A 14,596-nucleotide genomic window follows, 5' to 3' on the forward strand; every position below is an offset into this window, starting at 1 on the left:
AATTTCTTTCGAAAGGGACAAACGCTCCCTGGATCCAAGTCCGCCGCCACCAGCGATTGAAGGCGACGCCACAAAGCTCGTGATCGTCCCTCAGCGTTATCTTCCCTACGTAGCTGACAACGCACACCCCAAAGCTCGGGGTGGCTGGTTAACTGACGGCAATAATGGCTGGTGCCTGTAGTAGACCTGGTCAGCAGCCCTGCGGTAAGACGCCCTTCGAAGATTCCAACATCGATGTCCACGTTTTTTTGGAACCAGAATTTGCAGGCCTACGCCCCGTTTCTAAGAGAAGTCATCAATTGAATCAGGCGTCACTCATTCGACGTGCGTACGCCTCATTCGTCGCACTATCCAGATTTTGAACGCAAAATCCCGTCGCTAGCGCTGCGTTACACCTAACGTTATCACGACGCCGTCCGTCATCATTCGTCTACTGCTGCCCGTCGACTCTCCCTTGCTGCGCTCTGATACCAAGCGTTAGGAAATTTCTCCCTTTCCTTAATCTGCAGTTCCTGACTAATATTGGACCTGCGCACTAACTCTTCACGCTCACGGGCGATGGCAATTTTTTTTATTCCTCCCAGCCAACTCTCAAGGACTTGATACGTATTTTTTTCAAACATCACTACGTTATTTCCTTCATGCTTATCCTTGAGACCCACATCTCCCTAGATAGTTCCTGGCCACATGTCTACATTTTAGGCCCTTACTTAGATGCATCCTTTTTCACCCCTCTCTTGGAGTTCCTTTAAAACCAATTGCCCCTTGGCAATTTTCACATTTAGATGCACCTAGGCCCTAGCCCTATTAGAACTACCTAGTCAATGCCATTACGCCCTCACCTAGGACCTTGGCAGTTACTTCTCTTGACCATTTAATTACGCACATTAATTATTACAAAAGTTGGTCATCTAAGAGAAAATGCCCACCGATCTATCCGAGGTCATGCTATCTCGGCTAGAGCATAACAGGTATACTCCTCAACAGAATGGAAAGGGTGAAAGAGAAAATCGGTCACTTTTGGAGATGGGGAGATGCATGCTAAGCAAAAGGGTTGCCACAAAAATTTCGGATGGAAGCCATCATGTGCTCAAATCATATTTCAAACAGGTGTCCCACGAAGGCTCTTATCTTAAGGTCATGACACCTTATCAAGCATGGTTTGGTCGTAAGCCCGATGGGGGCTATTTCCATACATTTGGTTGTGTAGCGTATGCACGTGTGCCTCAAGAGTTGCATGGCAAACTTGATGACTGTAGGCCATCTTTTGGTGGTTCTAGTGATGCCCTATAGGCCATGGTATGTGCCTTGTAGGCATAAGTGTAGGCACTTGTAGTGTTAGTGTCTTTTAGGCCACATAGGACACTTAGTCCTATGTGACACCTAGGACACTTAGTCCTAGGTCTAGGTACAAGTACTTTGTACTTGTGTGTTTTTTATCTATCTAAGACTTTGACGTGATGGCTGTTCTACAACGTATCTTTTGTACCTGCACTCTCTTCTCTCTGAGCCTTCAGTGGTATCAGAGCAGGTTTTGCTCTTGTCTTCTAGCTCTCCTCAGCCCCCGAGTCCTCCATTGTGTTGGGATATATCAAGGTGTGTGCCTCAGGCACACCTTGGTTTCTATGTGTGAGCGCTAGAGGCACAGTTAGGTGCCCATAAGCACAACTAGGTGGTGGTAAGCCACATAGGATGATTGAGAGAATCTAGGAGCAGATTGAGGAGATGATTGTGGAGCTCTGAAGTCATCAGTGATGTCAGTGAGCATGTAAGAGGTGCCTACATAAGGACCTCACTCTTCTTCATTCTATATGCAAGTATTCTGAATTTGTGTTCACTCTACTCTTTCCTTTCAATTTACCAACATGGTATCAGAGCCATTTGATCCCCCTTGATCCCATTTCTGCCACATCATCATCTTCTTCTCCATCTTCTTCTTCACCATCTCTTCCTCTTCTTCCCAAATCTTGCTTAAGCCTGTTCTCCTCCGTTTCTCTGCCATTCTCCACGCCCTTCCTGCTGGAGATACACCTCGAAGGGGCGAACCCTTGGCTGCAAGGAATCAACGAATCATTGCCTCTGCTCGTCGTCATTTGACGCAGATCGTCGACTCTTCTTCCTGCGTTTTCTCTGAGACTGCTCCATGCTTCTCTAATTCCTTTCAGAGGGAGCTTCTCCATACCTTGAGCTATCCTGTGTTGAAATCTGAGCAGCAATGGCTGCATATTCAAGCTGAAAACAGAGAAAAACCAGTCGAAAATGGAGAGGCAAGCTATGGCGCTCTGACGCGAATTTGCGCCCCTTCTCCTCAGTGGACCTTCTGTGGTATATAAGCTTTCTTTTGCCTCAGAAACCCCCTTTTCCTTTGCTTTGGAGAGTGAGATACAATGTTACCACTATTTACTATCCTAGTCTCTAGTTCCGATCACGGGAGTAGCACCTTAATCTTCCACCCAGCCAAACTGCCAAAGCTTCACAGCAAGAGAGAGAGAGCTATCTCAAAATCACGTAAATCCATTTTCCACTTCTCTCACTAGCCTTGACAGACCCCAAATCCCTAGATAGATCTAGATGCCACATGTCATCCATATAGGGCCTTTCTAATGCAACATTTCACCCCTCTCTTGGGATGCATTTAATTCCTTGCCCCTAGGCACATTCTTTGCACTAGGCCCCTGGTCTCAGATCTATCTAGTCTGGTGCTATCAGCCCTCACCTAGGACCTTGACATTAATCCCTCCCGATCATTTACATAAAGCGCAAACACATAGATTACAAAAATAGATCCTATAAGGGAAATGTCGACTGATTCTTCCGAGGTCATGCTACCTCGGCTAGAGCGTAACATTCCTTCCCTCTTCAGACATCAGCGTCCTCGATGATAAAGTCTGGGAACACTCTCCGCAACTGATATACGGATTCCCAGGTAGCTTCGGATAGAGGCTGACCATGCCATGCAACCAACACCGTGGGTATCTTCCGATTTCGTATTTGCATTGTTCCTCGGTCCAGGATTCTTGTTGGTTTGCGCCTTGCAATATCCTCTATCTCCTGAAACAAAACCACACCTTCGATTAGTGAGTCACCAGTATGTAAAAATTTCTTTAAGCGTGAAACATGAAAAACCGGGTGCACCTTACACCCCTGTGGCAATTCTAATTTATAGGCTACACTGCCTATTCTCTTTAGAATTAACCACGGCCCACAGTATCGAGGTGATAACTTAGCACACTCTCCTGAAGTCAACGACTTCGAGTGCGAAGGAATTCTGAGAAAAACTTTTTCTCCTTCTTCAAATACTCTTATAGACCGATTTTCATCCGCATACACCTTGGCTCTATCCATAGCCTGGCGGATATTAGCTCTCGCAAGTGCTAGCATCTCCCGCATCTGAACTACAAAGTTCGCGGCACTAGGCACTTTCTGAGGTACTCCAACTATAGTCGGATTGGCTGGTCTATAACCATAGTTCAGTTCAAACGGACTGAACCCAGTAGATGAATGTTTCCTATCATTGTAGGCAAACTCCAACAATGGCAACCACTTGTCCCATGTATGTTGCCTCAATGACACATATGCTCTCAGCATATCCTCTAAAGTCTGGTTGACTCTCTCCGTCTGACCATCCGTCTCAGGATGATCCCCACTACTCATTCCCAACTCAGTCCTTAGTGTCTCAAATACCGCTGTCCAAAAGTGACCGGTAAACCTGACATCTCTGTCTGACACTATGGATCTAGGCAATCCATGCAGACGAAATATATGTCTAATAAACAACTCCGCTACTTGCGGGGCACTAATAGACTCTCTAGTCGGAATGAAGTGAGCCATCTTGGTTAGACGATCAACCACCACAAGGATAGAATTATACCCTCCTTGTGTTGCAGGTAACCCTACAATAAAGTCCATGGAAATGCTCTCCCACTTGCTTAGTGGTATTTCCAAGGGCTGTAAAAGTCCGGGTGGCTTTACCCGCTCGGCCTTACTTACCTGACACGAGAAACACCGTGTCACATATTCATGAATATGCTTTTTCATCTTTGGCCAAAAGAAATCTCGCTTCACGAGATCATATGTCTTCTCGACACCTGGATGTCCCGCACACGGGCTATCATGGCATTGTCGAATGACTCTCTGCCTGAGATCATTCTGACCAGGTACTACAACCTTGCCATTTCTAACTAGCATACCATCCCTTATGGTATATCTTGCATAAGTTTGGCCTTTTCTGGATGCCAGGTCATCCTTTTCATTTTCCCCGGGTTTTAACACATGAGCTTTAGGCCACAAGTTCTGGACAAACTCGTCCACCTTTTGAGTTTCTCTGATCTCGGTCATTAGAGCACTCTCTAATACCGTGAAACTCAGGTTGTGCATAATGCGAGACAACGCATCAGCTACCTTATTGTCTTTTCCTCTTCGGTACCGAATCGTTAAATTAAACTCCTGCATGAGCTCTGCCCACCTAGCTTGGCGGCCCCTCAAGTCAGGCTGTTTACAGAAATGTTTCAGAGTATCATGATCCACATCCACATAAAACTCTGAACCATACAGATAATGCCTCCATGTTTTCAAAGCATGGATAACTGCATACAACTCCAATTCATGAGTTGGCCAATTCCTTTGAGAGGGAGAAAGCTTCTTGCTTTCGAAGGCTACTGGCCTTCCCTCTTGAAGGAGGACTGCTCCTACCGCAATGCCACTTGCATCGGTTTCTAGGAACAACGGTTTCTGGGGATCAACTATTTTTAACACCGGTCCTGAGACCACAGCTTGTTTTATGGTGTTAAAACTTTCCTGTTGATTCTATCCCCAAATAAAAGGTACTTTATCTGAGGTCAGATCAGTCAATGGCGATACTATTTCGGAATATCCTTTGATATGCCTTCTATAAAACTGGACAAATCCCAAGAATGATCGCAACGCGGTCAGACTCTGAGGGATTGGCCAAGTCAGTATCGCTGCCACTTTCTTCGGATCCATTTCTACCCCCTGTGGAGTAATTATGAACCCTAGATACTCAAGCCTAACCATACACAGTATAGTTTTCTTTTTATTCACATAAAGACTGGCTTTCCTCAAAGTACTGAACACTATCCTTAAGTGTTCACGATGTTCAGTAAGACTTTTACTGAATATCAAAATGTCGTCAATAAAATGTACTACGAACTTTCCGATATACGGTCGTAGTAAGTCGTTCATAAGCATGACAAAGGTCGCTGGAGCATTGGTAAGTCCGAAGGGCATTACCAAAAACTCATAATGACCAAACCTGCTCCTAAAAGCGGTTTTATGCACATCCTCGGCTCTAATCCGGATCTGATGATAGCCGCACTTAAGATCTATCTTGCTGAAAATCACGGCTCCATGTAATGCATCTAGCAAATCATCAATCCGAGCCATCGGATACCTGTGCTTGACAGTGATATTATTCAATGCTCTGTAATCTATACAGAGGCGAAACGTATCATCCTTTTTCCTCTTTAATATCACTGGTGAAGCAAAAGGTGAGAAACTTGGTTGAATCTGCCCCAACTTGAGGTATTCTTCCAGTTGCCTACGCACCTCCGCTTCCTCAGTAAAACTCATTCTATAGGGAGGTCTATTTACAGGCTCTGCCCCCGGGATCAGTTCAATCTTATGCTGAACTTTCCGCTCTGGAGGTAACCCATAAGGTAGTTCATCCCTAAAGCATTCAGAGAACTCCTCTGTTATAAGATTAGCCAGCTTGGCCATCTCATCACTTTGCGTAACATCAGTGCTAGTCGAAGAATCATTCACCGACTCTACCGATGCGGTGCAAAGGTATAAAAACTCTACTTGAGCCTTTCTGATTTCCATCACGGAAACCAACGGTCCCTGAGGTATATCTCTTTCACCTCGCAAGACATAAAGCACATCATTCATCTTGAATTGATATACGTGCTTTTTCCAATCAATGGCTGGATTCTTCCTAGAATGCCACGCCATTCCCAGGGCTATATCCGCATGAGCAAGCTTAGTCATTTCAAAATCAAGCTTCTCAGCATAGTCCTGAATCCGAAGCTCCAACTGGGTAACCCTTTGGTCCCATACTTCAGTTGAACTTCCATCTGCCATCCTGACTGTGTACGCATAGTCAGATGGACTTGTCTTTAATTTCAGCCTCTTCACGAGCTTGGAGTTAATCACATTGTGAGTTGACGCTGAGTCAAACAACACAATGACATCATGACTGGCCACTTGCCCTTTCATTTTAATTAACTCCGTATCATTGAAGGCTGCATACCCCGTTGCTGCGGGCTTAGATAGGATGTTATCAGGTGCACTCGTCACTAACTTAGTAACAGACACACAGAACAAACAAGGTACTAACCTCTGAGAAGATCCCGCTAGCTGAACCTGCATCTCTTCCGCTCTGGGACTTCCCTGCATCTCCACGTCGCACTCTGAGATCACCATCTCAGCCATCCGACGATCTTTATTACGTGGACAATCTCTCCACTGATGAGGTTGAAGGCAACCAAAGCATAAGCCTTCTCTCCTCGCTTTTTCCCTTTGTTCCGGGTTCAAGGGAGACTTAGACCAAGCCCGGGCTGCCATTGGAGTTACTTTTCTCTTCACTCCAATGGTGGTACTTGGTTTGGGAGTTTCAGCCGGTCTCGCCTGCTTGGCTTGACCACTCGGCTGCGAACCACTCCCTTTACTAGTCCACTTCTTCTTAAACCCAGATTTCTTCGGATACCCATACTGGGTTCCGACCTGTGCAAACCCACTTGGCTTGCTGCCCTTGGCATCCTCGTAGTTCAAGGCTATAGCTATTGCATCATCTAGCGTGTTCGCGTACTTAGCCCGAACTTCCATTTTTATTCGGTCATTCAATCCAAATATGAAATCTTTCACTTGGATTGATTGAGGCAGGGGTTCGTCAACCTTCATTACACTCTCTCGAAACTTATCAGTGTATTCTGCCACTGATAAATTTCTCTGACGCAGGTTCCTATATTGATCCCAAGCTCGGGATGCCTCGTCAGGAGGTAAGAAGTGTTTCCTGAACTCTCTTTTAAACCCCTCCCAGGTAGTGGATGCTATACCGTCTTTTTGTTGTTTAATCCACCACCGATCCGCCGCCTCACTAAACATATGGGTGGCCTCGCGGATCTTTTTGATGTCATTTCTGATCTCACAAATGGCGAACGTCTCGTCCCATTTGTGTAGCCAGGTCTCAATGACATCGGAGCTACGGTCGTTCATCCGACCAGAATACTTTTCCGGTCTGTAATTAGCAATATTTGGCACTTTAGCCTTCCTAGGCTCGACCGTATGGACACTAGACTCCGGTTCCATCGGAGCCTTTCCCTTCTCCTCTCGAGAAGGTCTGGCAGACATACTCTGGAGTGCTCTCCTAAGTTCGGACTGCCCTGCATTGGCTTGTAACTGCTGTGCTAACAACTGTTGCAAGGCATCTTCCAGCAATGCAATCCTGCCAGATAACGTATGAGCTACTGGGCGCGATCCCTGCTGGGTCGGCCGGACTCCTGATTCACCAGGGTCCCTCCTGGAAGCTCCTTCTTCTGCTTCCATTTGTTCAGTAGGTGTTTTGTTTTGGGGTTTTTTTTTTTTTTTTTTTTTTTTTAAATAAAAAATAAAACACCCTTCGAACACTGTAATCACAAACTGACACTCTGAACACAATTCCCTATACTAGGGAATTCCTGCAACCTGACATGCACACTAATTACGTATTTGACACAGGCATATATATTCAATCCCGCCTTTCCCTATACTAGGGAAATTTCTGCAAATAACTCAAGTATACCGGCATAGTCTCAAGCACAATCTGTCCTTGTTACAGCATCATATTCTATGCATACTTGTCACTTTTCACGCAAACGGAGTATCAGCAAACCAAACCAGGAAAAAAACATAGAATCGACAGAAATGACAAAGAGCCTTCCTGGTCTATGAATTCTGATCCAAAACCAAAAGGGAAAATAGATAGAAGGCCCCCTGGAATTCGAATCCTGCTGCTTGCAGCCTGCACGTACGGTCTGCTATCAACCTACGGGCTTAGTCTACCCTTTGTAGTCTGTAATTCATCGATCGGCGCCGTGCCTTCAGCGATGCCCACACCAATGTTACCCGAAGCCAATCGTCAGCCACCACGTCTCCGTTAAATCCACGAAGGGCGTCGTGACATGGGTCTGCGCTCCACGCCTGGCGATCCTTCGAGTGCCTAGGCACCCTTTCGGACGCGTGCGTAAAAATGGCAAATCTGCTCCAATTACGTAGCTTTAACAAAGCTCGTCGCCCATCTGCTTATCCTGCATCGCTCTCCACCATTTTCTTCGTTCGCTTCCTTTTCAAAGAAGCTCCGTCAGGTCCGGTGATACCAGCTCACGCGATCCTCAGACGGATCCTTGCCCTTGAAGTAATCCAGCACCCCGCCAATTCGTAGGTCCCCACGTTCCTGCGCTACATCTCACAAATTAACTTCGTCGAATCGCTCCAACAGCCCGTTCGTGGGTCCACGTGAGCGCTGCACTGTCGCAGACCTCGTCGTCACCAACTACCGTCCGTCGATTCTTCCTCTCCTTCCAACCTTCCGCTCTGATACCAAATTGTTACCACTATTTACTATCCTAGTCTCTAGTTCCGATCATGGGAGTAGCACCTTAATCTTCCACCCAGCCAAACTGCCAAAGCTTCACAGCAAGAGAGAGAGAGCTATCTCAAAATCACGTAAATCCATTTTCCACTTCTCTCACTAGCCTTGACAGACCCCAAATCCCTAGATAGATCTAGATGCCACATGTCATCCATATAGGGCCTTTCTAATGCAACATTTCACCCCTCTCTTGGGATGCATTTAATTCCTTGCCCCTAGGCACATTCTTTGCACTAGGCCCCTGGTCTCAGATCTATCTAGTCTGGTGCTATCAGCCCTCACCTAGGACCTTGACATTAATCCCTCCCGATCATTTACATAAAGCGCAAACACATAGATTACAAAAATAGATCCTATAAGGGAAATGTCGACTGATTCTTCCGAGGTCATGCTACCTCGGCTAGAGCGTAACATACAAGCCCTCCAAGTTCAGTCCTTTGATTTTGACAGTTTTGACAAGTTTTTGAAAGTGATGCTACATAAGATGCTACTCTAGCATTTCTGAGTTTTTAAAGTTTTCAATAATATCAGTACAACTGTGGCTTCAGCTTTGCTTTGAGTTGCTATACCTGGTTTTGATGGGAAAGATTTCATTTAGCTACCTCTGTGAAGCATGTAAGAAAAAGCATCATTGATTGAAATTTGGTCACTAGACTTTGCTACATTAAATGCTTATATTCTGAAGCTTTTCAGTTGTTATTCTAGCCTTGTAAGAGAGAAGACACTGCCCAATACCCGGGTTAGACCCTCTCATGGCTTGCTTATGCAAAATATGTGAAAAGCCAAAACATAAAGCAATGTCTTGTTATACTACAAAGGAAGAAAATGCCAACATGGCTTCCTTGTTGAAGATTGCCAAGATAATGGTTGCCAAAAAGGAAGCAACTTCAAAGACAGAAAATGCCAATCTACTTTCAGTTGATGTGCCTCCACAAGATGAGGCATCCTTTGAAGATTATGCTTTTTAAATCATCTCTATGTATGCTCCAGATCTCTCTTTTTATGTTGAGTCAAGGTACTCAGCCTGGATAGTCCTCCAAAATGAATGAAATAAACTATTATGTGTGTTTTGTAAACACCTCTGGTCACCTTATGATGTAGGCCATGTGTATGTGTTTTGCTCCATGGTACCTCCTGCAGACATTGTGAGCATGTACATGCAGGGGAGATAACCATTGGAAGGTCTTTTTGTATTTCTTTTGTTTACCTTACAGCCATGGGAACCCTTGCTAGCTTGAGATCCTAGCCATTGATAGATCCATGACCACCATGAGATGGCATGAGACACCTTGTGCTAGCTGTATCCTTGACATAGCCTGAGGCATTCCCTTGAGGGGGGGTTTGTTGGGATATATCAAGGTGTATGCCTCAGGCACACCTTGGTTTCTATGTGTGAGTGCTAGAGGCACAGTTAGGTGCCCATAAGCACAGTTAGGTGGTGGTAAGCCACATAGGATGATTGAGAGAATCTAGGAGTGGATTGAGGAGATGATTGTGGAGCTCTGAAGTCATCAGTGATGTCAGTGAGCATGTAAGAGGTGCCTACATAAGGACCTCACTCTTCTTCATTCTATATGCAAGTATTCTGAATTTGTGTTCACTCTACTCTTTTCTTTCAGTTTACCAGCACATTGCTCTTTGGGAGTCTGCTGTCCTGCTGGTCGACACATCTTCAGCTGTTGCAGTTTTTTCGAGGTCTATCAGTCACCATTTTTTGTGCTGTAGATCCAAGCGTCCAGCTTCACCTATTCCGTATTGCATACAGTACTCGCGCCGTACAGCCCGTACGTGAACACGTACATTGCCGTACTGCATCGTCGTACCTACGCGTTGTCGTATTGCATCGTCGTACCTGCGTGTCGCCGTACATCTGCGTCGCCGTACCTGCATGTGGGAGCCTCCGTACATCTGCAGTACTTCAGATTCCAGTACGCCGTACAACCGTACAGTCGTACTTGAGCTCACCGTACAGACGTACTTGAGTTGACCGTACAGACGTACACTGTACTTGAGCTGTCCGTACAGCTGGTACTTCTCTCGAGACTGCCATACAGGTGTTGCACGTGTGAAGTCTCTTGCAGGACTTTGGCAAAATTTGGGGCTTTCAATACCTCATTGATGATTTCACAAGGTATTGCTGGGTATATCCTTTAAAGGCCAAATCTGAAGTTTTCTTATGCTTTCAGAGATGGCTGAATATGGATGAGAACGAATCAGGAAACAAGCTTGTCACCCTCAACACAGATAGGGGGGGTGAGTATATGTCAAAGGAGTTTGATGCATTTCTATCCTCACGGGGCGTTATTCACTCATGCACTACTCCTTACACTCAGCAGAATCCTGTTACTGAAAGGAAAAACAGGTCCACAATGGAGATGGCCAGATGCATGCTTAAGGCCAAGTCTTTGCCCAATAAATTTTGGCTTGATGCAGTAATGTGTGCCAACTATGTGCTGAATAGATCGCCTACACAGGCATTGAAGACTATTACACCTTATGAAGCATGGAAAGGCAGGAAGCCTTCACTTTCACACATGAAAGTTTTTGGTTCTCTTGCATATGTTCATGTACCATCTCAGCTGAGACATAAGCTTGATGACAAGGCAATCAAATGCATATTCATTGGTTACAGCCAGGAGAGCAGAGGGTATAGGTTATATCAACCAAATACTGGGAAGATTATTGTCAGTAGAGATGTGATCTTTGCTGAACATTCAGCTTCTCCTCTTGTGGACTGCAAAGCAAAACCAGATGTTGACATGTTTGATGCCTTTGAATCTTGGTTACCTCTGCCATCATCAGAAGAGGATTTTGAGCAGCAACATGAGCCTCCTGCAGGCACTCCACTAAGCAATAATCAGCGTTACACTCATGCTGATTTGCAGGTTTCTCTTCCGGCACAAAATGATCCCACTACTCATGATGCAGTCATTGAAGAAAGAGCTGTCAATAGACAGCACAGGCAAGTCAGATTGCTGCTGTTCCATACTGTTATCTTGGTCTCGGGTCATTGTCCCTTCCAAAACCTGGTTTCAGATTATCATTCCGTTGCCCATGCTAACCTAAACCCAGAAAGCCATCCGTATCACATGCTCGGATCACTATTCCTGATTGTCCCGGCCTTCTGTCTCAGATTGCTATCTTGGCTGGACCGGGTTCTCTGCCGTGAATTCGGATCACTACTGTTCCGCACTATTGTCTCAGGCTGTTGTCCCAATTGGCCCCTACCAAATCTGGTTCTAGATTATTGTTCCATTGCCTAGGCCTTGAAGTCCCGCTCTTGTCTTTGTCCAGAGATGGGACACTATGATCTCGAAACCAGAGTGTCATCTCGGATTGCTGTCCTGGTCCCATACCTTGGCCTCATATCCAGATCCCTGCCCAAAGCCTATATCATTGCCATCCTGGTCCTGAACCATTATCCCTACCCTGATCTGGATCATTCTGTTGCAACAAGCCTTTTGCAATGTGGACAGTGGCGGTGGTTGTGGTCAGGGTCATGATCTGATGGAGAATCCATGGATTATTGATGAAAAGTCAGAATACTTTCTTTGGCCCAAAGCCTTTGCTCAAGACTTAAAAACCCTATATAAATTGAATGCTGGGTTGTCATCTTAGGGGCGAAAATTTGTGAACATACAGGTGGATGTTTGTTGTAGTCGGACGTTCATTTGTAACCCAGGTAGAAACTTTACCACCTGGACACTTGTACGAGTTCTTGTATGAGCTGTCTTTTTGAAGCTGGAATGCCACTTGTGTGGCTCGGTTTGCTTAGTGGTTGGCTTGTGGCATTTTGAAAGATTGGCTCTTTAATCTGACCACATTTTCACATTTCGGAAAGTTGGGCAGATAACCCCTCCTTTGAGATGGGTATCTTTTGTAAGCAATGATTTCTTTTGTTGCATTTAACAACAATGGTTGATTTGACTTATAAAGGCCTTGAGAGGTTTATGCCATTTTTCTTTCTGAGAGGTGGCAAAGATTAGGGCAAGGAACCCCTTGTATCGATACATTTGGTGTCCTATTTTTTGGGAGCAATGTATGTATGCGTATGTGTGTGCACCTATGCATGTGCACTTGCCCACTTGCACCCACACGCACATGCATACATGAGAGAGAGAGAGAGAGAGAGAGAGAACCCGCCCTTCTCTGCCGCATGTAGGCCCTAGGTGGAGAGGGGGTGGGTGGAAATATTTTGTGTAGATCCATCTACAAAAGGGTCGATGATATATTCCTGCAAATAGTGTCTGCTTGTGTATTAAAGATGCCTCAAAAAAATTGTACAGGAATATTGCAATGCAAGGTTTTGATTGGTGATTAAAATGCTGTTTCCTATAATTTTTTTGGTGAAATTACCTCATGAACCCACTTTGTATGCTTGAAACTAAGATGTATTGACTCAGTCAAAGTATGAAGGGGGTGGCTCACCTTTCATTTAATGAAATAATTACTTTTTGCCCCATTAAAAAAGGCTGGTTGATCTGACTTTTTAAATGGCCTTACAGGTTTATGCCATTTCCCTTTATGGGAGGTGGCGAAGAGTAGGACAAGGAACTTGCTGTGTTGATATAATATATATCCATATGGTTAGCCTCAAGCATTTTGTGCTGATACTGCCTCGTTCATTTGGAGTAAGTCTACCTTTGGACAGCCAGAATCTCAAAGGCTCCATTATTATATGATTGTCTCATAACTAGTCGTTCTGTGTTCTTGATGTATTACTGCGGTGCAAGCTTCTGGGTTAGTTGTGGAGTAATTTTGCTTCTAGTTAATGCGTACCTGTTTGTCAGCTGCTTATCTAATTGAGAACTGTAAGCTTGCTGTAGGGGATTTGTTTCAAAACTCATCCTAAATGTTTTCTATCCTTTTGTGCACAGGGTCGTTCAATTCGGAAATAAAATTTCAAGAGTTTTATCACAATCCGTAGGATAAATGAGAAGAGCAGTGTATATCATGTGAACTTGATAAAGCTTATAACCAGTCCTGGACTCCTGAACTACAGCAATAATTGATATAAGTGGCTTCAAGCTGAGGCTAGCAGTTTGTGAAAGTCCTTTGCCATTTGGTTTTGGGGCTGAAGATAATTTCAACCATGAGCTGGATAAGCATTTATAATACCTTTGGACCTTGATCTAGAAAAAATGATGTTTTGTAATTGACAATTCAGTCCTGCATTTGAGTTGGGTCTTCCCCTTCTGATTTTGATTCTTCATTGCCTTTATAATGAAAGGAAGTGGGCTGTAGGTTTTAGAGGGATTCTTCAAGAGGGCTCCTTTTTTCCTGTTGTTAATTCAAAGTATTGCTGTGATTTTGAGGCTAATGTGCCATCTCATGTGCTATTTGCAACGATTGGTTCCTAATACCTATATTGTTTCAGAACATGTGCCCTTTGAGAAGCAACCATCCATTACACACACGCGCACACACACACACACACACACACACACACACGCATGCACGCACGCACGCACTTGTTTGGGTGCCTTGGCATGATCGAGGAAAATTTAATGTGATATACTTCATTCTCTTTATTCCCCCCTATAAGGGTTTATCCCATGATTGATTACTCAGAGTCATGGAGCTATACATGGATCACTAGGCTCACTTAAATTGTGGGGGTATTGGACCAATATGGCGATACGCCATTAGTTACTTTTGAGGCATGAATAGAGCAGTAACGGATGATATGGAATATTTGGGATCTGCTCCCCGTGCTTATGATCTATGAGCATTGATAAAATATATATACCATAAAATATATATGCTTATGATCTATGAGCATTGATAAAATATATGGAATATTTGGGTCTTGGCATACTCAAAGAAGCCTTGGATTTCTAAATTGTTTTATTTAGATAGCCCTTATGATCATTAGAATTGGGAGCCTATGGATATTGGAGATAGGGTGATTTGAAATAAGCATTTTGAATTTGAATTTATGTGAGGAAC

The 14,596-nt window shown here is 44.6% G+C and overlaps 1 protein-coding gene across 1 annotated transcript in view; it reads left to right on the plus strand.

Moving 5' to 3' along the window:
- LOC147903580 (scramblase-like protein) overlaps positions 1-13,943 on the plus strand; it is a 41,435-nt gene extending 27,492 nt beyond the window's left edge. The window contains exons 13-14 of the mRNA XM_087372556.1: positions 13,153-13,278; positions 13,525-13,943. Of these exons, the coding sequence (XP_087228682.1) occupies positions 13,153-13,192 (40 nt within the window). The 3' untranslated portion in view covers positions 13,193-13,278; positions 13,525-13,943. The remainder of the gene's footprint in view (positions 1-13,152; positions 13,279-13,524) is intronic.
- Positions 13,944-14,596: the final 653 nt, after the last annotated feature.

This window comes from Dipteris shenzhenensis, chromosome 3 (assembly GCF_047967505.1).
Source record: "Dipteris shenzhenensis isolate YYH24624 ecotype China chromosome 3, Dip_SZ_1.0, whole genome shotgun sequence".
Taxonomy (NCBI): Eukaryota; Viridiplantae; Streptophyta; class Polypodiopsida; order Gleicheniales; family Dipteridaceae; genus Dipteris; species Dipteris shenzhenensis.